The following is a 27,745-nucleotide window of genomic DNA, read 5'->3' as shown; positions in this document are numbered from 1 at the left end:
GACAAGGTTAAAGTTCCCTCCCTCCTCATGGCAGTAAAATGACTATAAATTTACTCTTTCTGATTAAAACAAAAAAATATCAAAATGAGCATGTGCAAATGCAAGATGATTTTCATGTGAGAATAGTTTCATAGGGAACCAAAGAGGGTCAGGAGACTCCCTGAGAAATACTATTTTTACATTTCCGTTCTATTTGTTTTACTCTCATCAAGTAGAATTGCTTGTGCAAGTTTCCCAAATGTTTAAGTTTTACCTGCGTTATGAAATCTGCTAATGATCTTGACAGAGCTAAGGTGTTGAGCTTCAAGAATGACAGTATACTATTGGCTCCATAACATTTGAAAATGTATATAGTGAAAGGAATAAGCAGCAGAGCATTTAACTGATGATGATTTAGCCAACTGCACTTCTCTCTAATACCTTAGACAAAAAACAATCCTCACCTTGTTCAGTCAACGAAGTCCAAAAAAGAACAATAAAAATTCCCCATAAGGGGCATCTCTGGTGGCGCAGTGGTTAAGAATCCTCCTGCCAACGCAGGGGACACAGTTTCAAGCCCTGGTGAGGGAAGATCCCACATGCCGCGGAGCAACTAAGCCCGTGCGCCACAGCTACTGAGCCTGCGCTCTAGAGCCCGCGAGCCACAACTACTGAAGGTCGGGTACCACAACTAATGAAGCCCACACACCTAGAGCCCGTGCTCCACAAGAGTAGCTACAGCAATGGGAAGCCCATGCACCACAACAAAAAGTAGCCCCCACTCGCCACAACTAGAGAAAGCCCACGCACAGCAACCAAGACCCAACACAGCCAAAAATAAATAAATAAAATAAATAAATTTATATTTTAAAAAAATTCCCCATAATTGGAAAATGCAAAGTACTACCTTATCATGAATGCATTCCTGAACTTGATGCTTCCCAAGGTTAGCCTTCTGGGGTGCTAAAATATCATAATGCCGTAAAAGTGACTGAGAAAAACAATCTAACAGCAAAGAACTAATTAGCTCCACAGGGACACACCGGACAGGAAGACTAGGTTTCAAAGGATAGAGGGTAAATCCTCAAGGAGGGAAATCTGTAAACGTGAGTCACTTCAAACGTGAGTCACTTCTTCTACCCAAAGCCGATCCCTTCAAGCAGACACTGGAGACTGCCCGGCAAAGTAACAAGGGCCCTGATTGACAAGTTTCTCTGTGGGAAGTTGCTGCCATCCAAGTCAATGATCTGCACGAGTGCTATCCTAGTGTATGAGAAAGTGCAAGGGAACTCACCAAACGAGAACATCAGGAGATGTGGAGAATCTGTTCTCCCGGAGGAGACTGGGGGGCAACTTAGTCTATGAGCCGACGTCCAACATTTCTCTAGGAATTCTCTTTTCTACCGTCATAAATCCAAATCTCTCTATAATACTCAGTGATCTGGACATGATCTAGTTTTCCCTCTATCACCGGTTTCTTCTCCAACTCCCCTCTCTCTTTTCTCATTTTCAGATAGAACGAGATCACTGTTATTCATAATAAATTGAGTTCCTATGTGTCCGACCCTTAGTCTTGGGATGAAATTGGAGACATTCAGCAATGTGTTTTGGTGGAGACTAGTCTACCGGGCTCTAACTGCTGGATTTTATATCCCCTGTTGGTAAGGAAGAGAAACAGCATGTTACAAAACAGCCAGAACGCTGATACACAAATGGAAACAAGAAACCTCCAGGATCAGGGATCTGCAAACAGAAGCAAAGGCAGTGACATAACACCTACGTTGGGGGCTCCCCTGGTGGCGCAGTGGTTGAGAGTCCGCCTGCCGATGCAGGGGACACGGGTTTGTGCCCCGGCCCGGGAAGATCCCACATGCCGCGGAGCGGCTGGGCCCGTGGGCCATGGCCGCTGAGCCTGCGCGTCCGGAGCCTGTGCTCCACAACGGGAGAGGCCACAACAGTGAGAGGCCCGCATACCGCAAAAAAAAAAAAAAAAAAAAAAAATTGTGAAAACCTACGTTGATCTTCCATTGCTGGCTGTCATCCCTGAGGCCACAATTTCCTCTGTGGACACTTGTGGCTCCAATGACAACAGGAAAATAAACCCATGTCCTTACATTTTCCCTGTGTCCAAACCTTATTTTCCAGAGTTTGCTGGCCCAGCCTACCTCTAGAATGATCTCCAGATTTGAAGCTTCTAATATAAGAGACCCCGGCGTTTATCTTCCCTCTCCCTGACCCTCACGCATGGTCTCTAAAGATGATATGCCAGCCATTCATCAAGCCTTAGAAATATAAACAAATAATTTTAAAAAGTTTGTTTCTTTATTCATATGTCTGTTAAACACGTAGCACCCTATTAAAGGAACAAATACCACAAACTGTGTTTTTCAACCTTTTTTTTCATTGCCTCCCCTGAGGAAACTTTTTAGACATTCTTTTCCTAATTATACCCCCATGAAATGTTAATACCATAGATACACCATGTCTACTTATGTGAAGTATTCCCATAAAAAGAGTATGATATTTTTCATCCACCAATAACCAATTTTCTCCCTCTTGGGAGATATACTCTCTATTGAAAATAGACATTCTTTTTTTTTTTTTACACATTCTTTTCCTAATTATACCCCCATGAAATGTTAATACCATAGATACACCATGTCTACTTATGTGAAGTATTCCCATAAAAAGAGTATGATATTTTTCATCCACCAATAACCAATTTTCTCCCTCTTGGGAGATATACTCTCTATTGAAAATGCGTGATCTTAAAGCATGCAGCAATTGAAATTATTTTGTCAGAAGTATTTAATTACTGCTAATACTCAGTGGAAGGTAAATCACCGAAAAGATCGCCTTTCCTTTAGATCAGTAATCTGTATTGAAGAGCTCCAGAGGAGCAAAGTCTTCATCTCCTGAGATTCTAAAACACAAATCTTCCCGCAGTGCCTACTACCTCTTTGCCTCGCACAGAAAAAGTCTACAGAATTAACCATTGTTCCCCTCAAGTTAATGCCAAGCCCAATGAAGACGATCTTTCTTCAACCTCAAGGTATTTTATTTACGCACTAAAACACAAAGCCAACCCATTTCCCACTCCAGAAATGAGATAAATATACTTGCCTCTTGCCGTTTGAAGTTCTGCACATATTCTTCAAACTGTTCATCTTTTGTCTCATCAGCTTTCCCAAGCTTCTGAAGGACCTAGTTTGTGGATAAAACAAAATGGTTCAATTTAATAATGTTTTCAGGGTGGGATAGGGACGGTGGGAGGGAGACATAAGAGGGAGGAGATATGGGGATATATGTATAGGTATAGCTGATTCACTTTGTTATAAAGCAGAAACTAACACACCAATGTAAAGCAATTATACTCCAATAAAGATGTTAAAAAAATAATAATGTTTTCAAACAAAAAGCAGAGCAAGGCTGTTGTTTCGCTCTTCTGAGGAGACGTCTCTCTTAGCACAGCTAGTTTTCTGTTCTGTAAGCATCTTGGCCTAGTGGCTTTGGAGTTGAACAGACCTGGCTTTTAATCACAGTCCTACCACACGCAGGCTGCATGACCTTGAGGAGGTGTCACGCTATAGCATTCATTTATTCACATATTTTTTCTCCAGTAGGCTGTAAGACTTAAAGACAAAAGCTATGCCTTGTCCTTTTGTCCAAAGCATCTGGCACAATGCTTGATGCATAACAGTTGCTCAATTTTTTGTTAAACGGTGAATCAAAGTTATTTGAGGAAAGTACTAGCCTACTTCATAGGGATGGATTTAGAATTACTGGAGCCACAGGCACACGGTAAATTCTCCCCCACCATCTCCTGACACTCTCTTCAATTCACTAAATGTTCAAAGAGGCCCTGGGATACACAAAGCCCATGCTAAGAACTGGTCATCCAGAAATAGATATATGAATAAAATAAGGCCCCAGGACTTAATCTTAAGCTTATGATCTAATGGGGTAGACAAGGCAAGTTCACAAATAACAAATCAAAGACAATCTGTAATAAGCAAGATGAGTGGATTGCAAGGCGTTAGAAGCAATATCCCCTTAGAGCTGAGCTCTTCAGGGAATCCTGGTGGGGATTCTTCAAAACATGCTGGAATCCAGCAATCCCACTCCTGGGCATATATTCAGAGAAAATTATAATCTGAAAGGATACATGCACCCCAATGTTCATAGCAGCACTATTTCCAATAGCCAAGACGTGGAAGCAACCTCAATGTCCATCGACAGATGGATGGATAAAAAGATGTGGTACAACATACTAGCAGCTCACTTAACCTCTCTGAGTATATTTCTTCATCAGTAAAATGAAGATAATAATAGTAAAAAAGAAAAAAAAAAAGATGTGGTACATACATACAGTGGAATACTACTCAGCCATAAAAAAGAATGAAATAATGCCATTTGCAGCAACATGGATGAATCTAGAGACTATCATACTAAATGAAGTCAGTCAGACAGAGAAAGACAAACACCATATGATATCACTTATATGGGGAATCTAAAATACGACACAAGTACGAAGTTATTTACGAAACAGACTCAGACATAGAAAACAAACTTATGGTTACTAAAGGGGAAAGGGGGTGGGGGAGGGATAAATTAGGAGTTTGGAATTAGCAGATACAAACTACTATATAAAAGTGATAAATAACAAGGTCCTACTGTATAGCACGGGAACTATATTCAATACCCTGTAATAAATCACAATGGAAAAGAATATGTATATATATACATACACACACACACACATATATACACACACACACGTATATAACTGAATCACCTTCCTGTACACCAGAAACTAACACAATGTTGTAAATCAACCATACTTCGAATTCAAAACTATGCTGGCAATTCCTGCAGACAGGAACGTGGCAGAGTACATTCCAGTTAAGGAAGCAGCCTAAGCAAAGACCACTGGAAGAATCATGATGGACTGTGAACTGGACATGAGTGGCTCTGTTTTCCTAGAGCACAGGACTGGGTATCAGAAGAAGTAGTTCTTAGCGATACAGCAGAAAGTTACTTGGGACGGAGCAAAAGGACCCTGAGAGTCATGATCGGGTACACTATTCAAGATTCCCATATCTAGTATCTAAAACACCAACTTATTTAAGAATTTATAAAAACTCCATAAATGTTGCCTTCTCAGAATACGTACACCCTATGGCATTACCAAATATGTTTTTCCAAAACATAACCATTTGGGCATTAAAACATACACTCATACAAAGCACTTTCTATGGCTAGGTTGTACATCAGCTTATGCTAATTTGTTTCCTTAAAGATATAATCTTGTACAAATTGATAACTTCCTTAGACTCAGTTTAGAATGTTTTAACTAAACCCAAGTATCAAAGTATTTACCCAACAAGTCAGAGTCCATGCAGATTCCTTCAAGAAATAAATTTTCTTTGGAGGTAAATAGTAAATATTCTAAGTATATAAGTAAAAAATGATTATTTTATTCTATTCTAAAACTAACTGTTTATAATATATGCTAGTATTCCTTCCTTTGGCATTACTAAACAAAGATTATTTTTTTTTTTTTTTTTTTTTTTTTTTTTGCTGTATGTGGGCCTCTCACTGTTGTGGCCTCTCCCGTTGCAGAGCACAGGCTCCGGACGCGCAGGCTCAGCAGCCATGGCTCATGGGCCTAGCTGCTCCGCAGCATATGGGATCTTCCCAGACCGGGGCACGAACCCATGTCCCCTGCATCGGCAGGCGGACTCTCAACCACTGCACCACCAGGGAAACCCAACAAAGGTTTTGTAAAACAATAAAACTGTATACAGACTCACATATATTACCAATTACTCAACTTCATTCAATTTCATGTCCCAAACCAACATCATATATGAATAATAGGAAAGATATATTATTTCTCATTGCAAAATTATTATTTAAACAAAGCTGGATGTATCCAGTAACATAACTATTCAAAGGACAAATAATCACTCTATTAACTAATAATCTTTTCTCAAGAGTCTCTGTGAAAGACAGAAGAGAAAACACTAATTTTTGAAAGAACTGGGCATTGTAACTAGGGAATAAGTTGATAAGCGTAAGAAACATGATCAAATATATATATGAACTATTTTAAAGTTAACAGAGGTTATTCCTGGATGGTAAGATTCAGAGTGATTATTATTTTTTTCTTTATAATTTGCTACATTTTCCATAATTTCCTCTATGGTTATATGTTACTAATCAGGAAAAATCATAAAGATACGTAACAGGAGTTTATCATACTGATATCTGGTATATAAGAGATTTATGTATTAGATTCTAGTACAAGCAAGTAGATTGTTAGTAACTAGTTGAAAGACTTTCCTCAAAAGATATAGATGAGTGAATTAATATCAACCGGAAGAAAGGTTTCCAGAGGCAGCCCTTGGGGACCTATACCTGATTCAGTGATTCATGTGTAAGGAGAGGGTATCAATGGTACTTACTTCACAGTATTGTGTGAAACTACCAAGGATACACATGGAAAGGCTGAGCTTTGATGCCTAGCATATAATTAATGCTCAATAAATATCTACTATTATTATAGATATTATTATCTAACACTATCGAATAATTTATCAATGGCCTAAACTTATACTGACAAAAAGTTGGGGAGGATATTGGGTATGTTATATGATGAGAATGAGGATTCACAAAAGAAAGCTTCCCTAACAAGTTGAAATTCAACAGGGATAAAATGTAGGTCAAAATATAATTGTCCAAGTGCCAGATTTATGTATTCAACTTTCAACTACAATGAGACAGGATGGATGTTAAGAATACATGGTTCCTGGGGCTTCCCTGGTGGCGCAGTGGTTGAGAGTCCGCCTGCCGATGCAGGGGGCACGGGTTCGCGCCCCGGTCTGGGAAGATCCCATATGCCGCAGAGCGGCTGGGCCCGTGAGCCATGGCCGCTGAGCCTGCGCGTCCGGAGCCTGTGCTCCGCAGCGGGAGAGGCCACAACAGTGAGAGGCCCGCGTACTGCAAAAAAAAAAAAAAAAAAGAATACATGGTTCCTGCCCTTAAGTAGAACTAAGGAACCATTTTCGCCGACAGTCAGTATGAGCTGACAAAGTGATATTGCTGCCAAAGCATCTAATGTAATCTCAGGCTACACGAACAAGCATGAAAGGCACCCGGGGAGCAGTCCTGAATGATTCTATGTGGTGAACAAGTTGATAACCACATAGATACATAGACAACCTGGAGTCAGCTGAAGCGGAGAGAGTTGATACCATGAGGTAAGAGGCACAAATGATATAATCGGTATAGTAACGGGGAGAAGAGGAGACCAAAGGGAAAAGAGTACATCTGTCTTCAAATATGTGAAGGACCAACATCAGGAAGAAGGACTGGACTTTTCCCATCAGAAACCAAGATCAAGAACCAGCACGGGCAGGTAAAAGCTTTATCAAGAGAATGTTTGTGCCAGAAGTTTCTATCATGGTTTTCTGGAAATTAAATAGTTTGTTGGTAGAGGTAATGAGCTCACTGTCCTAGGAGTTATTTAAGTTTAACCCAAAGTTAGAGGTGCTAGAGAAGAGATTTATTCATCACACTGGTGAGTGGCATGAGTCATATTTCAAATATCTTCTCATTCTTGAATCCATAATCAATGTATCATGTTAGACATTTTCCCTAGATAAGAATGCAAATCTCAATGAATAGAAGGCAGAGAAGAACGTCTGTTCGTTTCTATCTCCAGCTGATATTGACTTGCTGAAGACTGCTTGCCAAACCCTGTGCTAGGGGCCGCAGTAGTGCAAACTGCGTTCCAGGGACTGTGGTCACGTGACCGGTCTGAGCACGGGTGCAAGCTGTGGAACTAGGGTAGATGCGGCTAGCGTGCTAGGCAGAGGGCAGATTACGGAAAGGCTTCATCTGCAAGACTAAAGACTTCAATCTGCTTGTAGAGACCACGGGAAGGCAATGAAGAGTTTCCCTTCCCTGGAGACAGCTACGTGATTAAATCTGTGCTCCCTGGTGACAGTGTTAAGGACAGGTTAGAAGAGAGAATGAGTGGAAAAGGGAGACCAGTTAAGAGATTATTTAAATAGTCCAGGCAATAAATGACAGCCGCAGCTAAGGAACAGATAAAACCAACCCTCAAGAAGTAAACATACAGAATTTCACAGCTTATGAGACAAAAATGGTGAGGACAGAATGAGTCAAGGGTGACATCATTTCTTCTGTGGTGGCTGAATGGGTCATCTGGTGACAATCAGGGTGCTGAGTTGTTGCAAAGTCTCCAGGGAGATGGGAATGGTTTAGATGTGGAATTGGAAAAGGTTAAGAACCAGAAACACAAAGCAGGAATCGTGGGTGGAACCAAAGGCCCAGCTGAGGCAGAAACCACCAAAGTGCAGGTACCCACATTTAAGCAGTTTTGTGACTTTTCTCCAGCAGCCTTGATACAGGTGATAAGATTCATCTGCTACATAGAAAGACAGTATCTTAAGGCATCGAGGACACTGAAACCTAGAACTGAGATGACAAAAAAATGTATCTTCTACCTTGTTCTAATAGTACAATATTTAACAGTGAGTTTATAATTTAGGTGGCCTCTCTCATTCACCTCTCTACTGGCTATGTTGACAATACCAATTAAGCCTGAACAGTTTGGCCCCACTGATATTACAGGAGGATTACTAATATATTCATGCATCTGACACTCAGATTTTGACATGACACATCTTCCTCCTCCCCAGGCAAAAGGAAGAAAAATCTGCGCCTGGTGCATATTGGCTTAGGATTTAGGTCTTTTACTTCAAAGATAATTTCATGTACATTGACACTTTCCTGTTTTTTTGGGTTTTTTTGCGGTACGTGGGCCTCTCACTGCTGTGGCCTCTCCCGTTGAGGAGCACAGTCTCCGGACGCGCGGGCCCAGCGGCCATGACCCAGGAGCCCAGCCGCTCTGCGGCATGTGGGATCTTCCCGGACCGGGGCACAAACCCGCGTCCCCTGCATCGACAGGCAGACTCTCAACCACTGCGCCAGCAGGGAAGCCCGACACTTTACAAGAAGATTTCTGTTGTTACTTTTGTTGCTGTCAGTTTTCAAATGCAAAATAATATTCTCAACTGAAGAAGCTTTTTCAAACTGCTTTTCCTTTCAGTGAGATTCTGAAATATTCCTCTAGAGCTGGCTGGGTATTCATCTTCTCACTCTCAGCCCTGAGTTCAGAAGTTCTGATCTGATCCTAAAAGACGTCATGACATAGGCAAAAAATTAAAAAAATTTAAAGCAGGAGTATGGTAACTTGGAATATTTAAGCTAATAAATATTTTTTCAGTGTCTCCTAAAGCAGTTAAGTTTCTCAGCTTGGTTTACAAAGGCTGCTCCAATGATGTGAATCTCACATACTTTTCTAGAGCAATTGTTCGTGTACGAAGTGTCCAAGTCAAGTCCCTAAAAATTTAGAACTCGTTTTAATTTGGGCAGTTTCCCCACACTGTAAAGCCAAAATTCCAATCCAATTTCAAATCCTCGGAGTCCAGTGCAAATTAAATGCTGACTATTGTAGCAGTGAGAGAATAATTGCCTTCTCTCCATATGTTAAAATTAGGAATGGAACACTATGTTCACAGCTCTCAAAAGAAGTAGTTGGCATTTGAAGTCAAAGAAAAAAATTCACAATCTTCCATTCCACATTGAGAGGACTTCTGTTAATTAGGGGAAAGATCAAAGCAAGGTCAAAAAATAGTGAGGTATGACCCCAAGCACGAAAAAAAGTCCTATGATCCGAAGTGGGAAACTGATAAGAGGCGGGGATGCAGACAAGGTAATTCAAGATGAAGGCCACTGGGAGTGTCTGAGACATGTTTTTATATACTGCTTGATGCTGGGACAAGGGTGATGGTTAAAAGAATTCTGCAGCATTGGCCACTGGGATGCCCTAGAGAGATTCACACATTACATGACGGCTCAGACTAGACAAAGTTCTAACTCTGGGTGATTCATTCCTTCCTTAATTCATCCTTCCTTAAGCCAGACTCTAAAAGTCAAAGAAAGAATCCTACAATCTAATTAGTTTTCTCTAAACAAGGAGGTGCCCCTCTCTTCATACTTGCTGTCTTTATAAAGAAAGAAGAGCACATCAAATTATGTAAACATGATTCACTGAATCCAGGAATCAAGTACATGGGATGACCATGGCCTTTTCTGGACAGGAGGACACAGACAGATAGTCTTCTACCACTGCCCACACCCAAATGATTCATTCACTTATCTGTCTGGACACCCACCTATCCATTTATCAAGTGCTCACTCTGATGCTGTGCAAAGATCCAAAACCTCGGACTGGAGGGAGACCATTGGGTGCCCGCGAGTGCAGGGTAGCTGCTCTTCTGAAGTGTCCTATGGGTACACACTGCACTGTTTCTCCAACTTCAGGGTACTAGTCCCTTAACCTCTTTCTGGATATGTTTCAAGACTTAAAGAAGTGGCTTTAATGCGGCCTGATTTGAGAAGAATAAGATGAGTCATCCTTTGGTGTGGCTCAGGTGCCCATCAAGGTCCTGCACTTTGCCTTCCATCTGGTCCTCTGTGGGACCTATTTCTGCACCGCTATGACATTCACTTCTTGCCCTGGCAGATCTCAACAGTACATTAGGCATCACATCATCAAAGCCTCTCGGAGGTTGGCATGAGCCTTCTTGCTAATTCTGGGAAACACTTTCAGGGAGGTACACGAGAACAAATGAGAGAGGGAAGGTTCACAGGCTTCCATCCCATTTGGGTGGTCTTCAGACTTTAAAAGTTTGAGAATAACGCATGGTAGAGAGAAAGTACAAGTCTCAGACATGAGCAGGTTTATCCTAAGTGGGACAGAAGCAACTGGGTATTAGAAAGCAGTGGAGGAAAGAAAGTTCAGGGGCCTGGAAAGGAAAGAGAAGTGAGGTGGGTCCCCAAAATGCAGATACAGTAAAGCACCAGCCAAAGCTGCTTTCAGTCACGGGTCTACCTGGTGAGGTATCCTGCTGCAGAATTCTGCTCTCTTCTACCCTCCCCAACCCTTTAAAGTTGAGGGCATCTTAGTCCTCTGACTTAAAAAAAATCTTGTTGGAAAAGATAGCTTGAGGAATCCTGATGTAGGAAAGATGAATTGTGAGCCCTGGCATCTATCTGACCCCTTCTTCTTCTCCAGGAAGCTGGGTGCCCCGTCTCTTCCTCTTGCTTGGGTCACCTCGTCTCAAGACTACTTTTCTATGAAAACTGATACTTCCAGTATCCAACCCAGAATACAACATTTACAGCAAAATTCAGGGACACAGTCGGCTAAAACCTTTGAGTCATCCTAAGGCTCTGAGAGGGACCATATTTTCCTTCTCCAGTGCCCCCCCCCCTTCAAGGACGGGGCGCTATCTCATGCCAATATTGCACAGTGATCCTCCAACCTCATTAAATCATTCAAATTAATCCTCACGCTGCTTAGCTAGGGGAAGATATTCCTCCATATACCACAAGAGAAAAGTTGTCTGCTAAACTGGTGGCAATCTACCTACAGAGGAGCTGTTAGAAAGGCATGTGGCCATAGCAACCAGGGAGGGCTCTGTACCCAGACATTTCACTGGGGATCAGTCCTGTGCCTGATTTCTTCCTACAGACTCCTCAAGCCACCTTTGTGACCTCAGTTACCCACAGTACCAGCAGAAGATGAATCAGCAATTTGAACACACAGAACTGCAGTACAAATAGGAAGGAAGATGTTGACTTAGGTGGGTCCACAAAACCCGACTCAGGATTTCAATTGGGAACTGTAAATTCCCTAAGACAAGAGGGAGTTGATGGACAGGAATCAGATGAAAAGGAGAGTCCAGAGAAGAGAGTAAAGACACGTTTTTGCTTTTCTTCCTCTAGGGAAAATGCCCCATCTTAATAACTCCATAGTCCTTAATTTATTAGCTATCATCTATGGAAATTTAAAATACATCAAGCACAGTTCCAAATGCATTATACCTAAAAGTGAATTTAATCCTTCCAACAATCTTGTGAGTTAGGTTATAATGACTACCCTCATTTTACTGATGAGAACACTGAAAATTGGTGAGGTTAAACGATTGACCACAGTCACAAACTAGTATGTAACTGAGCTGGGATTCAAAGCAAACAGTATGATTCCAGAGTCAGCTTCTAACTACAAGGCTATAATGCCCTAAAGACAGCAGCAGGGAAAGAAACATGGCTGGTAGCTTTTCCCTAGACAACTAAGTCATTTCCGTCCATTCTACATTCACTCTCACTGTCTGTGTCACATGGCCAGGGATGCCAATATAGCAACTGCTGGATCCATACTTCTGTTAAATGGAACCATCTGACACCACCTCCATCCAAAATAGGTCATTATATTCATTCAAATACCCTGGGTGAGTGGACGTGGGTTACACAAAATATGCATTCTCCCCACTCTACCCTTACTTAGAAAGAAGACCTCCAACTAGCTTCAGACTGGCAAAAGGCCTAGGAGGACATCACCTCATTATAAGAACCTTAGAGATCAGGCCACAAAGAGTGCCTCAGCAACAAGTAGTTCAGAAAAACAAAACAAAAAACCTTAGGTGCACGTCAGTACAATGTAGCTGCTTGTTCTATAATGTCCTATGGGCAAGCACTGCACTGTTTCCCAAACTTTTGGTGGAAAGAATGGCATGAACAGATCCTAGCAACAAAGTCCCCACCGCAGTCCTGCCTGGGGCCACTGAGTGATATCAGAAAGGACACTGTCCCTCTTCAGACTCCTTTTTTTATTAATGATGCCTTTGGTAACTTGACCCTTCCTGCCTCACAAACACTTCGTGAATAAACACAAAGAGAAAGACACAGGGTGCTTAAAGAACGTTTGAAATCGCATTCTGGGTAACCTCATATTGAAGCAGGACCCCAATTCCACAGGTTCCTAAATGTGCAACAGGCTCCAATTGCCAGGGTTCACCGTCACCAAGGATTTTAGACAGACCCAACAGGATGTGACTCAAAGGCCATTTCACTAGTGGTTTCTATCTTGAATGGTTATTGATCCCAAACTAAGAGTCATCTGATGTAAAAATTTTTATACGAATTGCAGGTTTGAATGGAAGTCAAAAAAAAAAAAAAAAGGAGATTGCTAATAGGTTGAAAACCAAATGGTACTTCCTCTGGAAATGAGTCCTGATATAGAGCTGGACATGGTATTTTCCATTCAGTTTGTTCCCGTGGCAGTTTTCTAAAGATCCGTGCACAAGAAGGAACTCTGAGTGCCTTCGTGACCTTTATTTAAAGAACACTGGAGCAGAGGGGCAACATAAGGTCCTGGGAGACGTAGGTGAGATATAGGATGCTCGTTACGGCTGTGAGGGCTGCCTGTCAGAGCACATGGCCTTCTGCTCCTGGGCACTCAGGGCTGAAAATACTTCTCACCAACAAACATGCAATCGCCACAAACAAACAAATAAATAAAGGAGCGAAGAAACAAGCAAATCCTGCAGCACTAATTATTCCTGCACACATTTCTGTATTCTGCTTTTACGCCTTGATTTTCAATTTTCTGCAGCTATTTTTAAAGTCTGATCTGCATGAAGTGAATTACTAAAGAAAAGAAACTATGAAATATAGTTTGGATGAGGCCCACTTTTCAGATTTAATTGGAGCTTCTGGAGCTGGATTCGCCACTTTCATATGGTTAATATGGAATATTTTATAAAGTTAAACGCAAACTTTGTATGAATTTTTAAAATATCGAGCCTAACAGTATGCTGCTTTGGGCTATATCACCAGACTCTTGTCTGGACAGGGGAATACTTTAAGGGTTTTTTTTTTAAGAAGCACAGTTTGGTGTGTAAGAATTACCACGTGATAGAAGGTGTAGGAAGAACACAGCTGTTTTCTGGGCACCCTGAGTGATACTTACATGATACTTGCATAAGGGAAACACGCTTCTGGAACAGCCTTTTACTGGCTGTTCGGACCATCTGTAAACACATGCAGACACTTCTGCGGGTCATACTCTGCACTGACGCCTACAGATCCACACTCCCCCCTCCTCACCTGGTTCAGCACCTCTAGGGACTGCACCTGGCCCTGCCCCTCTGGCTTCTGTCTAGAGTTGATCATGAGAACTCAAGCCAGCAGAAGATGGAAAGGCAGGAGCAGAGACGTGGGGACAGTGGTTCCCCTGGTCCCCTCCTTGCAGCCACCATCACAGTAGCCTCAATCCTCTGGTGGCCCCTCCAACAACTACATCTCCTCTCCCTAAGTTCTGATAACAGCTTCCTCCCCTTCCCCTATAGGCCTGGAGATCAAAGACCCCCAGCACCCTCCTCTGCTGCTAGACCCAGCAGCGTCTCCATCCCTTGCTGGTTTCCCGTAACGCTTTCCACAGGCCATCCTGGAATACAATTGGGGTCTCAAAATTCCTAGCTCAAAATCTCCCACCGCCCTTTTCACCTTCCAACCATGAGCAATAATGAACTAAAGCAACCCAACACACTTCTAAAAAAGTACCACTGTTGTGTCACAGTGTACGAATGGGATAAAAACAAACCAGCACAATCCAGCCTACCAGAAACAATTTGCAAGATAAGCAAGTCTAAAGATACTGATCCCACAACAATGGGGTTTTGCCAACGAGGACGCTTTTCAGGAACATAAGCCCTGCCTGCAGTTGGCAAAGGATAATTCTCATTAAAAAGTGTTTAGTAGGATGTTTTCAGCCTTCATTTGAAGACATCTCAAAGAGAGATTGTTTTTCCTTTTGAAAGCTTGTGGGACTTTTATCCCTGGCATTTGAACGACATCTTTTCATGAATGTTCTTTAGATGTTGATGTTCCTCCGTTGCGAATTCAAGGGAATCACAACCAAAATCCTAGTAGGCTCACTGAGGAAATTGACAAGATAATTCTACAGTTAATATGGAAATGTGAAAGACACAGAATAGTCAAAACAATTTTGAAAAAAAGGAGAATAAAGAAGGATGCTATATCCCACACCAAAGCTCTTTAGAGCCATAAAGTCGAACTTGCAGGATAGAAAACTAAAAATGGCATGACTTACTTTTGTCCTACTGAAAGGGTAGTCTCCTGCAAAATCTTTGACCTTGGCACCTAGTAAATCCTGAGCAGAGTAAAAAGGAAGCAACACCTACAAACAACTAGCTTCTATATGTCTTATTCCATGTTTATGGGGAAATCAAATCCCACGCAGGGTCTCTGGTGTAAAAATCAAAATGTTTAAAAAGCTAGGGCTGTGTTTTTAGAAAAATAACTGACCATGATTCTAAGGCCAAACCTCTCTCCACAGCCTGCATTCTCATGAGATCATTACTGTAGATTTCACTGGCTACACCAGTTCTGCACCTTATTGTAGGCAACACTGCAGTAGTATTTCTCTGCCTTTTGTTTAAGAAGATCCGGATGTGAGATCACTTTATTTATTTATTTTTTACAGTAGGTCCTTGTTGGTTATCTATTTTAAATACAGCAGTGTGTACATGTCAATCCCTAACTCCCAATCTATCCCTCCCCGCTGAGATCACTTTTTAAAAAGTTGGTCCTTTCCCTTCTGCTTCAATGTCGCTAGTAAAGCCATAATCTATAATATCTAATATTTGATTAGTCAGCAAGTGGAAGGAATACTGCAGTCCAATCAACATGATGTCCAGGGTCATAGAGAGGAGTAACCCATGAACACTTTGAAATCTTCTTACTGTACAGCTTTCACCCGGCAGCTTGCTAGATATGCAGAATTTCACGTCTATCCCAGACCCACTGAATTAGAATCTGCTGTTCAACAGTATCCCCAGGCAATCCATCTGTACGTTCAAGTTTGGGAACCCTGCTCCAAAAATTACAAACTCAGTGTCACACCCCACAGGTAAATAAAAAAAAAAATAGTCATTTTTCTGGGCATTTGCTGTCAATGTAGAAAAAATCAAGCTTTTCACACTGAAACTGCAACGATCACAGGATACACCTTGAACACTGGATATTAAAATGAATGCACAATCTCTATTCAGCGTTTCCTTCATTCTCTTAAAGCAAAGGACTGAAAAATTTCCAAATGGTTAAATGCTCTGGACAGGTGAGTGGGTTCTGGTTGTTTGCAGTTTAATTTGCATTTTAATGATGTCATCACCATCAGGTTTTTATAAAAACATGATTCTGCAGACTACTCCATAGGAAGCGGAATCATTCCAATCAGTCACGTTTTTGTCCACAATCTGTGAATTAAACGTGAGTTTCTGGCTCAGCGACAGTAAACAACGTCAGATAAATGAAACAGGAACATCTGTGACGGTTTTCCTGGCCATCCCCCCAAATGGTGAGTAAGGCACTCCTGCCCTTTCATGTGGAAACAACTGAAATCACATGGACCTCGGCATGAATGTTCCAAGCAACCTGGACTACAAACAGGGGACTTTAACATCAGACAATCATGGCTGCAAATAAGAGCAAATCTGTTTCTTTGGCAAATGTCCTATGATGGTTTTCCATATAAAATAAGAAAGAGGCTTTAACCCAGAAGTCTGCAGGCCATAATCATTTATACTGAACCAATCTTTGCTTCTTCCTCTAAAATCTAACAAACATCAGGGACCTAATGCCCAGCCAGCACCCGGCTGTGAACAAGACACCAGGCTTACCCTTAGCCCTATGCAGTATCCGCAAATACAACAGTCACCTCCTCCTTTGAACATAATTGAGGCAAATGGGATCTTCTCCTATCATCGCTTCTTTCTCTTTTCCTTTTCCCTCCTCACCTCTTACTGGAAGCTTCGTGACAGACTCTTTCGGCATAAAATATACTTAAATTAGCTGTGAAATGTGTCCAATATTAGTGAGAGAAAGTTTCATTTTGTAGAACTGTCTCTCCAAAGAATGTGAAAAACCTTATTCACTTCCACAAATGCCCAGGCCTCAAAAATTCGAATTCCTCCTCCTCCTCAATAAGTCCAGGACCCTGCGGAAAGGGCCAAAGGCATCCTGAGATAGAGATGCATAGCTGCACATCCCAGGTAGGCTGCTTCTGAAATGTTAAGCTGCAAAGTTAGGAAATGGGAAAAGTAAAGAAACATCTGTACTGTACTTGGGTCTCAAAGTATGAACAGAAGCATCTAAAATGAGCCTTCCTTCTGAATATGGGCTGTACAGTTGCACTCTCCTAGGTGTTAAGGACCAAATGGAAGGGTTATATAACCAGCTGGAAAGACAAAAGACAAAAACTTAAATAAATGTAAATTTAAATAATAACTCACGCTTAAACAAAAATTAGCCAGGAAACTAGATGACTTCATATGGTCTTAATATGCTAAGTGCATTTTGAATCACCATGAAGATGACGCAGAATGCAGTGTCGTCCAAAAATTTTTTGACCAGAGAACCTTTTGGTCTAAGGAGTATCTTGCGAGACTGATGTGCTACCAAACACACCTGGGAAAGCCCTGAGCTACACCATCCCTACCAGGGATCTAGACCTGGGAAGCCCTGCGCCTCTAAAACAGAGCTCCTCCACCTGGCTGTGGCATCAGGATCACCTGGCAGGCGTCTGTTGAAGCAGGTCTGCAAATATCATTCTGATGACCACAGATTTGCTCTGATCTGTTAGCTGTGGGCAAAGCCTTACGCTTATTCCTCAGGAGTAATTATTTTAATTTAATACCAAGTTTATATAACACTCAGAAGTGAGCCATCTCTCAGCAACAAAAACAAATCATGAGACGTCCTGGTTCAGCCAGGTGTAGGCTCCATCGCCCTGGATAAGCCGCTGAGGCCCCAAGGGTCTCCCTTCCTCGTTTCTGCCGCCCCAAGGCACCCACACAGGATCCTGAAAAACAAACAGAATCCCTGCATTGTAACTCCTGCCAAGTGCAGCTCAGGTTACTGGGATACATACGGGCAGCATCATTAATTGCCCTGCATAAATAATTCAATATAAACCAGGCTCGTATAATTGGTGGGGAGAGGATCTGGTTCATGACCCAGCTCTGCCACGTGTAAGCGAAAGCTTTCTCACTTCTTCCTCTTCTTCTCCACCATTCTTTCACCATTTAGGTGACAACTAATGAAAGAAAACCATCTGTGTAATATACATCATGACCTCAACATACGCCGGCCCCAAATTCATTTTCTACAGGTCTCTGCGCCCTGCAGGACTGAACCAGTGGACGGACTTGCCCAAGCTCCCTTGACTCTAGCTTCCTGGACCAATGGAGGCACCAGCAGGAAATGAAAGTGTGGGGAAAGAAAGGTCAGGTCCCGCTCTGTCTCGGCTTTGAGCTGTTTCTGGCAATACTTATGTTCCCTTCACCCCTACGGCTCCCATCCGGAAACCCCTCCTTTATGACTGTCACTGGGTCTAGCTGCACCATTTTCTCCTCTTGCCCCTTGAGTCCTAGCAGTGGCTACAGTTTCTTGCTGTTGTTACTAGTCTTTGGTGATTCCGTTAACACTTCTGCCCTTCTATGCTCTATTCACTAAAGCATCTTTAAAAAAAAATTTATTTATTTAATTATTCATTTATTTGGCTGTGCTGGGTCTTACTTACGGCATGCAGGATCTTTTAGTCACGGCATGTGGGATCTAGTTCCCCGCCCAGGGATTGAACCCACGCCCCCTGCACTGGGAGCACAGAATCTTATCCACTGGACCGCCAGGGAAGTCCCCACTAAAGCATCTTGAACCATCTGAGCTGAATTCTGCCTCCTGCCAGGCCCTGGCTGATAGCCCAAGACCGTCTCTGGCCCTGGCAATCACTGTGCCCATCCTGAATCCACTGAGCAAGGGGTTGGAGGGCATAGTTGCAGTTTTAAAGCACACATGCACATATACACGGTCACAAAAAAACCTGGTCTCTCAGAATAGATTGCTGAGGGTCCAAATAAACCATTTTAATATACATCAAGTAGCGTGTATTTAAATATATATTACATTGAGTCCAAGTTCTAAAGCCGTAATTGCAAAACAAGCCTGTGCCCTAGGAAGGGTAATATGTATTTACATAGATTAAGGCCCTTAAAAATTGGCCTTGAGTGCTGCCAGAATTTGATTCCTATAAAATAAAATTTCAGGGCTTCCCTGGTGGCGCAGTGGTTGAGAGTCCGCCTGCCGATGCAGGGGACATGGGTTCGTGCCCCGGTCCGGGAAGATCCCACATGACGCAGAGCGGCTGGGCCCGTGAGCCATGGCGTCTGGAGCCTGTGCTCCGCAACGGGAGAGGCCACAACAGTGAGAGGCCCGTGTACCGCAAAAAAAAAAAAAAAAAAAATTTCAAAACTCAAACTGATATAAAAGGAGCCTGGTGGTTTTCAAAGGCAAGGCCTTCTAGGAGGGCCAGAAACACATGCTCGGATACCCACCCTCCATCTCTGCAGCCTGGGAAGGGGTTTGCTCTCACTGCAGAAGACACGACAGGTCAGAAGACAGCTGACGGTAAGAATTCTTACCAGGGTCAGCTCTTCCAGACCTCTGCAATACCCGTAGAAAGAGGAAAATAAAATATCTTTTGCATCCTTTTGCGGGGAGGAAGGGCGTCTCTTGAGTCAAAGGGATTGTTCAATACTGCCCAAAATATTTACTGTTTGTCCCTGCTAAAAACTACGAAGTAGCTCTGTGGTCAGAAATTGGCCATATTGCAGAGCCTGATAGAAAAAAATGTTTAGGCCTTCTTCCCTAAGTTAAAATAAAATGATGTACCCAGAAGAAAGGAAAAAACCTCTAAAGCCCTTGTAAAAGGATTTATTGGGCGGATCAACCTATGATGTCATTTAGGCTGCAACCCGATTCTCTGGGGAATTAAGAGCAACTGTCCTTATCTTACAAATCTTTGCAAAACTAGAAATGTGAGTCTGGAGGCAATTCAAAGTTCACCTATTCTTTTTGATCAATCCCCAAACCTCCCCTATTTAGTCCACAAGGCTTGTAAAATGCGGGTCTTGGGCAACCCAAGTCCTTCTTGGAGAAACTTGCATGCTTTCCCTGTTCCTCTGAGTTGTCAATGTGAAAATACAATTTTCAGGGAGGTAATTTTGATCAAAAGAAAAACAATGGAGAAAGGTCATTTGGAACTTGGACAAATGAGAAATCTTAAGTGTATGGAAGCTATTCTCTGTGTCTGTCTGTTCACATGCATCTATATGTATGTGTTGTAGATGTCTGGTATTTTCTACCTCTAGATGATATTGTTAGAATTAATTTGTATATGTGCTCTATTTAATTGGCCTGAAGAAAATTAAGCTCTTACATAAGTCATGTATTCTAAAGTTCTTAAAAATGTAAGAAAAACTAACTCAAATGCTTTTCAGGTTCACACCATCTGAGATAATCTTTAGTAAATAAATCTAGTCTAAATGTGTTAGTTTAATTAAAGCAGACATGTCTCTAGGATTATCAACATTAAAAATGATGCAGACATACAACTTTTATTCTACCTAGGCTTACTAAAGGTCAAATAAGTTCATGTAATCTCTTATAAAATCTGCCAGGAAGAAAAACTGTTTGGGTTGATGACTGACTTTGTTTAATGACTCATAAAGTTTTTAATGGGTAATGTAAACATAACTGTTAAGAACAAATAAAGTAAATTGATGTAAGTAGGATAAACAGTTTTTAGGTGAACTTTTCAAATCTCTTCAGTAACCTAAAACCTTAAAGTTTGCTAAATTAAATTAAATGACGGATAATCATTAAACATCTAGATCATTTCCAAGTAACATGGAACACTGAAAAATTAATTACTGAACACAGGTTTATCCACTTTGGCTTGCTTTTACAGAGAAACTAAAAGATATTTGGGTTTATTAGCAAACATATTTTGTGCCACCCTAAAAAATTTACTATGAGAAAGCATATGTTTCTAGAACTTACAAAAAATATTTGTCAAGCCACGGAATACTAATGTAAAGAAGAGTTCACAGTTGTTTACCTTTATATTTTCACTAAAAATTTGGGTTTTTAGGGTTAAAATTTATAATATATGTAACTAAAGCTACTACAAATAATAAGAAAAACATCTCTGTCAACAAGGGAAGTAGAATATGTGTTTTCAGTAAGAGATGTTATGAGGAATAGAGATACCTTTTTTTTTTAAGGGAAATGAAAGTTATTTTGTCCTAAACTGGTTATTTCAGAATGGAGGAAAAGAGAATTTAAATAAAAAGCTGGGAAAAGATAGATTCTTACCTTGTGTGGTCAAGTTGGCCAAAATCAAATAAACTTATTATAAGGGTTATAAAATTAAGCTTTAAAATCAGTAATGTACTTATGTAAAACTAAAACTTACTTTTCTTTCATCTGCTAACAAGACAAGTTTTCTTGGATTGTTGATCTGCTCTTAATGAGAAATTGTAAATAGAGGTTTTTCTCCACCTTTTGAGTGATCTGCCTAGAAAACAAACACTGAGTTTTATCAAAATCATTTTCTGTGGATGCTGTCTTTATAAGGTCTTTGATTACTTAAGTAAAACTAGTCTTCTCCATTAGAAGAATTAAATTTTTCTTTTTTTTACAATCATTTATCTTTCAAAGTCTCTAACTGTCACTATGGTTAAATAACTAACTAACTATTGTTTCACTGTGACCTATGATCCTATTTGACCAAGTGTTTTGAAAGCTTTTGATATTTTTGACAAACTTCCCCAAAGTCAAATTCTAAATGAAGTCTTTTTTGACTTTGAACTAACTTGGGGATCTTACAGAGGGTCCCTGGAACATCTCAAAAGATTTGTTCTCTCTCCTTATAAAGGCTTATTTTATATGTTGAATTACATGGGAAGCATTGTCAAATAAGTGATGATAAACCTTCTTAGGTTATATTGTATGGGTGCATGTTATTGATATAAGTGGTCTAGAAATTATATAAAATTCCTAAAATTCTGAAATGTCCTGGTATAATGCTATCAGTCATAATTAAGATTATTATCTTAAAATGGTGTATGTCACAGAAATAACCAATTTCCTTGTCAACTGCACTTTAATAAATGCTGATCACATCTTTATGCCATTTTTTAGTCTTTTATCATTTACAGACAGTTATTGCTTTACTCTAATGGTTTTGCAAAACGGTTTCAGCAGAGAGATTCATAGAAAGAACTCTGACAAGGACTCTGGAATACAGGTTTCTGATAACTTTAAGATCACAAAATTAAACTGCATAAAGATTTCCAGAACTACCAGAAAAACTGCATTCAAGGAGAACAAGTATTATTACGTAGGACTGAATGAAGTGAGGAGAATGATTATGATTCTTATAAAACATTCAGAAATCTGGAGTACTCTTTTCATGTAGCAATACGGTTAGCTATTTGCAAAAATTTAGTAAGAATCTGTTCTCCTTGCAACAGGCCTTAGGAAAACTGACCTGGTACATTGCTTAAAACGTTCCAGTCTTAAAAAAGGCTTATAAGGTTAATCACTATTCTTGCTACATTTATGTAAGTAATCAGGCCAAGTACAATGTAAACAAATTAGTTTTACTGTGATTATTCTTTAAAGAAAAATGGGAGTAATTGTAGAAAGAAAAATTATGTTTGCACCTTTGTCTACATTAGAGTCTAATTCTGTTAATTGTCTTTGAGGTTTTTGCTATATATACCTGTAAACTGAACTAGATCCTGAGTTCTTCTAGTTTCCTCAAGTATCTGGCTACAACTTTCCAAACTAACATTTCCAATTTTCTCCCACCCTTCTGATTTGCAATCACTAAGAAAAAACACTGCCCTTGAATCTCCTTGGAAGGTTATATACCAGGTCCTTCTCAAGACGCAGACAAATTTTAAGGACTTGAACTGTGGATACACATCTCCCAGCCGAAGAAGGCTCCACCCGACATCTGGTCTTGTGCAGATGCTGGAACCCTCCAATCAAATGGACTAGGAAGGAAGAAGCCAACATCAAGGTAAAGGTAGACTGCTTCCTCCCTAGATGTTGGATTGAGACTTCATACTTTAACTAAACATGAAACCTTTTATCTTCTCCTTCTCCCTTTACTCTGGCATGGCCTGGAAAAATAATACTATCATCCATATCCTTCAGGACATTGTTAACCTTTCAAACCACTGGATTTGTCATCAAAAACTCTTATCTGGGGCTTCCCTGGTGGCGCAGTGGTTGACAGTCCGCCTGCCGATGCAGGGGACACAGGTTAGTGCCCCGGTCCGGGAAGATCCCACATGCCGCGGAGCGGCTGGGCCCGTGAGCCATGGCCGCTGAGCCTGCGCGTCCGGAGCCTGTGCTCTGCAACGGGAGAGGCCACAACAGTGAGAGGCCCGCGTACCACAAAAAAAACCAAAAAACCAAAAAAAACTCTTATCTGTTCATGATCCTAGAGACCCCCTGGCCCCCCCTGTGACCAATTTCTCTTTTATTCCCAGTGTCCCTGCAAACTACGACTGGCCCCTCCCCCCAGAAGTCTCTTATAGAGTTTAGCTTTTACAGCCAGAACATTCCGTGCATTTTTCTTACCTTTCTCCAATTACAGCTGCACGGGACAATTAGATACCTATGTATGTCTTAGTATACTTGCATCCTCACGTTCTCATGACTATCTACATAAGATCTGCCCTTTTTCACTAAAAGATCTCACCAACAGCACCCATCTTTGCAAGGTAATCAGGACAACTCTTTAGTTTAGGCTGGGAGAAAACTAACAACTGCTGACTTGAACAGGCACCATGAATAGTACCATCTTCAAGGAAATGGTTTGTGCCCCAATCAGGTTTGTGTTTGTGGTTGTAATCGTTCTCCTTGGGCTTAAGAATGCTTAGATGGCTGGCACATAGCCAGGCAATGCCTCTTAAATTATCTAACTGTGCCCCTAACTTTCCACAAACAAACTAAGACACCTCATTGGTTGACTCCCCTGGGTTTACATCATCGAGGGCCATACTTCCCTGGTTAGGAGTAAATGTAAATGAGAATACAATCAATAACCTCTCCGTAACTCTTGAAAGTATTGCACAATCGACTGTTCAAGCAATAGTTGCCTGACAAAGCATTCTTAGACTCTCTGGCCAAAGTTGTTCTTGATAATAGGAAAGCCCTCGATTTCTCTTTTAGCTGAGCAAAGAGGTGTCTGAAGTGTACTCCCGTTTATAATAGTCATTGTAATAGTCTCCCTGGTGCACTCTATTCTCTCAAAAGCTTTAAGTGGATGTTTGCAGCCACTAACCACCAAGCAAATAATCTCCCTAAGACCGGAACATCAGAAAAGGAACAAAGAGAATGGCCAACTTGAAAACTGTGAACCTGAAGTCATGGCCCATGAATATCAGAGAGATTAAGCAACAAAGTCCTGACCTATGACTATCACACAAAGCATCATCAGAAGCCTCAAGAACTATACAGCAGTAGCTGAGAATGCTGCTAATGCACTTTTTCTTTTCTTTTCTTTTCTTTTTTTAGTAGAACAAGAAGTTTATTACTCCCACTCAGTCATTCCTGGGGGCTTTGATGTTAAGTCATACATAACTCAAGAAATACCAGGAATCTTCTTAATCTCAGTGACCATCTTTAACACCACCTCTACAGGGGTCTCATGGCCAGGGGTTGCAGGTACACCTGTCATGAAATCACTAGTAATAAAAGTTCGAATAACCACAGATCTCTGGCATGAAGGCTGCTTCTGAAGTGGGTCTGAAGTGGGTAAATTTTGACCACATCCCTCAGTTAGGCTGAACGTCTGATCCAAAGGGGGAATTGAGACAACAAGCCCAACACGGAGTCACTTGTGCTAAGCTCCACAGCAGCAAACCGAGACCTCATACCTAACCTAAATGCAGCTTCAATCACCCACAAGAATGTAATCTCAACTGGTCAACATTAGCGAAGTCATCTGTCTCACAGAACCCTTCTGCCTCCCTTCGCAGAGTGAGGTTCCTTGACATAATGCATTCTTTGTGAGTAATTTACTTTTTCTGCCCCCTCTCCATCTTTAAAAACCTTTCCTTTTCTATAGCTCAGCAGAGCTCCTTTCTTCTTTCTGTTTTTTGATTTGAGAAAAAATGTTTATTGATAAATCCCTGAAACAGAGTATATTGAGTAGATATCTTAAAAGGCCCGTGGATGTGTTTCTTTTTCTCTCTCTCTTTTTTTTTTTATTGAAGTATAGTTGATTTACAATGTGCCAGTCTCTGCTGTACAAAGTGACTCAGTTTTACACATATAGACATTCTTTTTTTAATATTCTTTTTCATTATGGTTTATCCCAGGAGGTTGGATATAGTTCCCTGTGCTATGCAGTAGGACCTTGCTGTTTATCCATTCTAAATGTAATAGTTTGCACCTACCAACGCCAAATTCCCAGTCCATCCCTCTCTCTCCCCCCTCCCCCTTGGTAACCACAAGTCTGATGTCTATGTGAGACCCTTTGAATTCTTAAACTGGATTGCATTTATGAAAAATTAAGTGTGTTCAAAAACAAATTTATTGACAATTAGAATATTTACATTAAACTATATATATATATATATATATATATATATATAAAAACTACAGTTGTTCCCTGTATAAAAACTGGAAAATACAGGTAAGCAAAGACAAATAATCCCACCAATTAGAGAGAAACACTGCTAATCAATTGCTTTTGTGTGTAGATATAATGTACTTTATGTAACATTAACGACTGGGGACATTCAATTTCCATACTTTTTGAAAAGTGAATCTGGAGTGAACAAAATTCAACTGCAGGTTACTTTAGAAGCCAACATGAATTGCCAATACTATGAAAGTGCATAGTAGGAAGTACCTTAATAACAAGTACTACGCCCTGTGTAGGGACTTTAGAAATTTTATTTTTCCTCAATCTCCAATGTTTATTACTTTTCAAATCTGACTTGCACATGAAGCAACAATGAAGTGGTCTCTTCAGTAATCACAGTTTTTTTCAACTTGTCAAATTCAAATTCAGTCATGTATCCATAGCCCAGATAACTGATATATTGACACATAGGTCTGCACAAGTTCAGTGTCAGGATAAGATCTGATTTTTTCAAGGCCTAATAAATTTAAGTTGTTTCCTGTTATTTGAACATTCCCCTGGTATCTGTATACTATTGCTTTTAACTGTCAACTGTTGCCCAAAATAATTTACACATTACTTTCATGTATTTCAACCTGTTTTTCTAGGGGTTTTTTTTCTGTTTTTTTTTCTTTTTTTTGCGGTACGCGGGCCTCTCACTGTTGTGGCCTCTCCCGTTGCGGAGCACAGGCTCCGGACGCGCAGGCTCAGCGGCCATGGCTCACGGGCCCAGCCGCTCCGCGGCATGTGGGATCTTCCTAGACCGGGGCACGAACCTGTGTCCCCTGCATCAGCAGGCGGACTCTCAACCACTGCGCCACCAGGGAAGCCCTGTTTTTCTAGTTTAACATTGTGAATTTTATCCAGGCCCAACTAAAATATATTTTCAATACTTGCCCTTGAATTATATATGATGTATTTCTTATGTTGATAAACTGTTAGTAAAGAAAAATATACCCAGAACAAAAGAATGTTTGTATACACATAGGTAACTTTTTCTTCCAGTTTGACAGCATTAAAAATATTTCAGCGTCAGACACGAAGTTTGGCTTTACTAAAGAGGAGGAGTCTGAGTCTGCCCCAAGTGGTGTGACTTAAAGTATGTTAGGGCTTCTTTGATGACACTGTGGTTAAGAGTCTGCCTGCCAATGCAGGGGACATGGGTTCGAGCCCTGGTCCGGGAAGATCTCACATGCTGTGGAGCAGCTAAGCCCGTGCGCCACAACTACTGAGCCTGCACTCTAGAGCCTGCGAGCCACAACTACTGAAGCCTGTGCGCCTAGAACCCTGTGTGCCTAGAACCCCGTACTCTGCAACAAGAGAAGCCACCACAGTGAGAAGCCCGCACACTACAACAAAGAGTAGCACCCACTCGCTGCGACTAGAGAAATCCGGCGCACAGCAACGAAGACCCAACGCAGCCAATAAATAAATAAATAAATTTATTTTTTTAAAAAAGTATGTTATTTATCTTGTCTATGTTTTTTCTATTTCTTTTCTGTAAAATGAGGATGATGATACAATATCAGAGGGCTTATAACACTTTACAGGGCTGGCAGTACTCAAGAAAACAATTCCTATAAAGCACCAGCTTTTTGAAAAGGGTCGTCATTCTCCAAATAGAGCTCCTTTCTTTTTGCTAGATGGGATGCCACCTGATTCATTCATTCAATAAAGCCAATTTGGTCTTTAAACTTACTCAGTTACATTTTTATTAGTTAACAGGAGAAAAGAGAAAGATTCATGAAACATTTGAGTCAAAACTTCAACACAAGGTGACCACTAGGTTGCCTAGGGACATTCAGAATGCTCATTATTGACGTAATTGCTGAAGAAGCAAATAATGTATTTCTTGAAGCCTTTCTAAGCATAGGTCCTAGAGAAAGTCCATCCAAAAGAATTCATCTGACAGATGGCCCAGAGAAAGGCTTCCACAACACACAGCTCAAGGCCAGTGAGCAGACAGGTATCGGTATTGATGGTTTGGGCTGCCAAACGATACCAAGGACTTTGCACCACCCAAAAGTGATAAATGCAGGTGGAGTACATCTGGTCATAAAACGCTGATTAGGACTCAAAAGACAGATTCCAGCATTTGACAATGTAGTCCTGCAATTAGAGCCTCATTTTAAATTTGCATCTTGGCTTATTCAGAGAACTAAAACTTTTCGGGACCTAAAAAGTGGTCTCCATCCCTAAACACTCCTCAGATTAAATCCGAGAAACCATTTAAAACACTTTGATTAATGTTGTTTTTAG

At 41.0% G+C, this 27,745-nt stretch overlaps 1 protein-coding gene across 1 annotated transcript in view; it reads right to left on the bottom strand.

Annotated features, from left to right (window-relative positions):
* The window catches only part of LOC137228853 (amphiphysin), a 191,215-nt gene that overhangs the window by 100,911 nt on the left and 62,559 nt on the right, over positions 1 to 27,745 (bottom strand). The window contains exon 2 of the mRNA XM_067745878.1: positions 3,099 to 3,183. Coding sequence (XP_067601979.1) covers positions 3,099 to 3,183 — 85 coding nt within the window. The remainder of the gene's footprint in view (positions 1 to 3,098; positions 3,184 to 27,745) is intronic.

This window comes from Pseudorca crassidens, chromosome 8 (assembly GCF_039906515.1).
Source record: "Pseudorca crassidens isolate mPseCra1 chromosome 8, mPseCra1.hap1, whole genome shotgun sequence".
In the NCBI taxonomy this organism is placed as follows: Eukaryota; Metazoa; Chordata; class Mammalia; order Artiodactyla; family Delphinidae; genus Pseudorca; species Pseudorca crassidens.
This window is presented reverse-complemented; position numbering and strand designations above follow the sequence as displayed.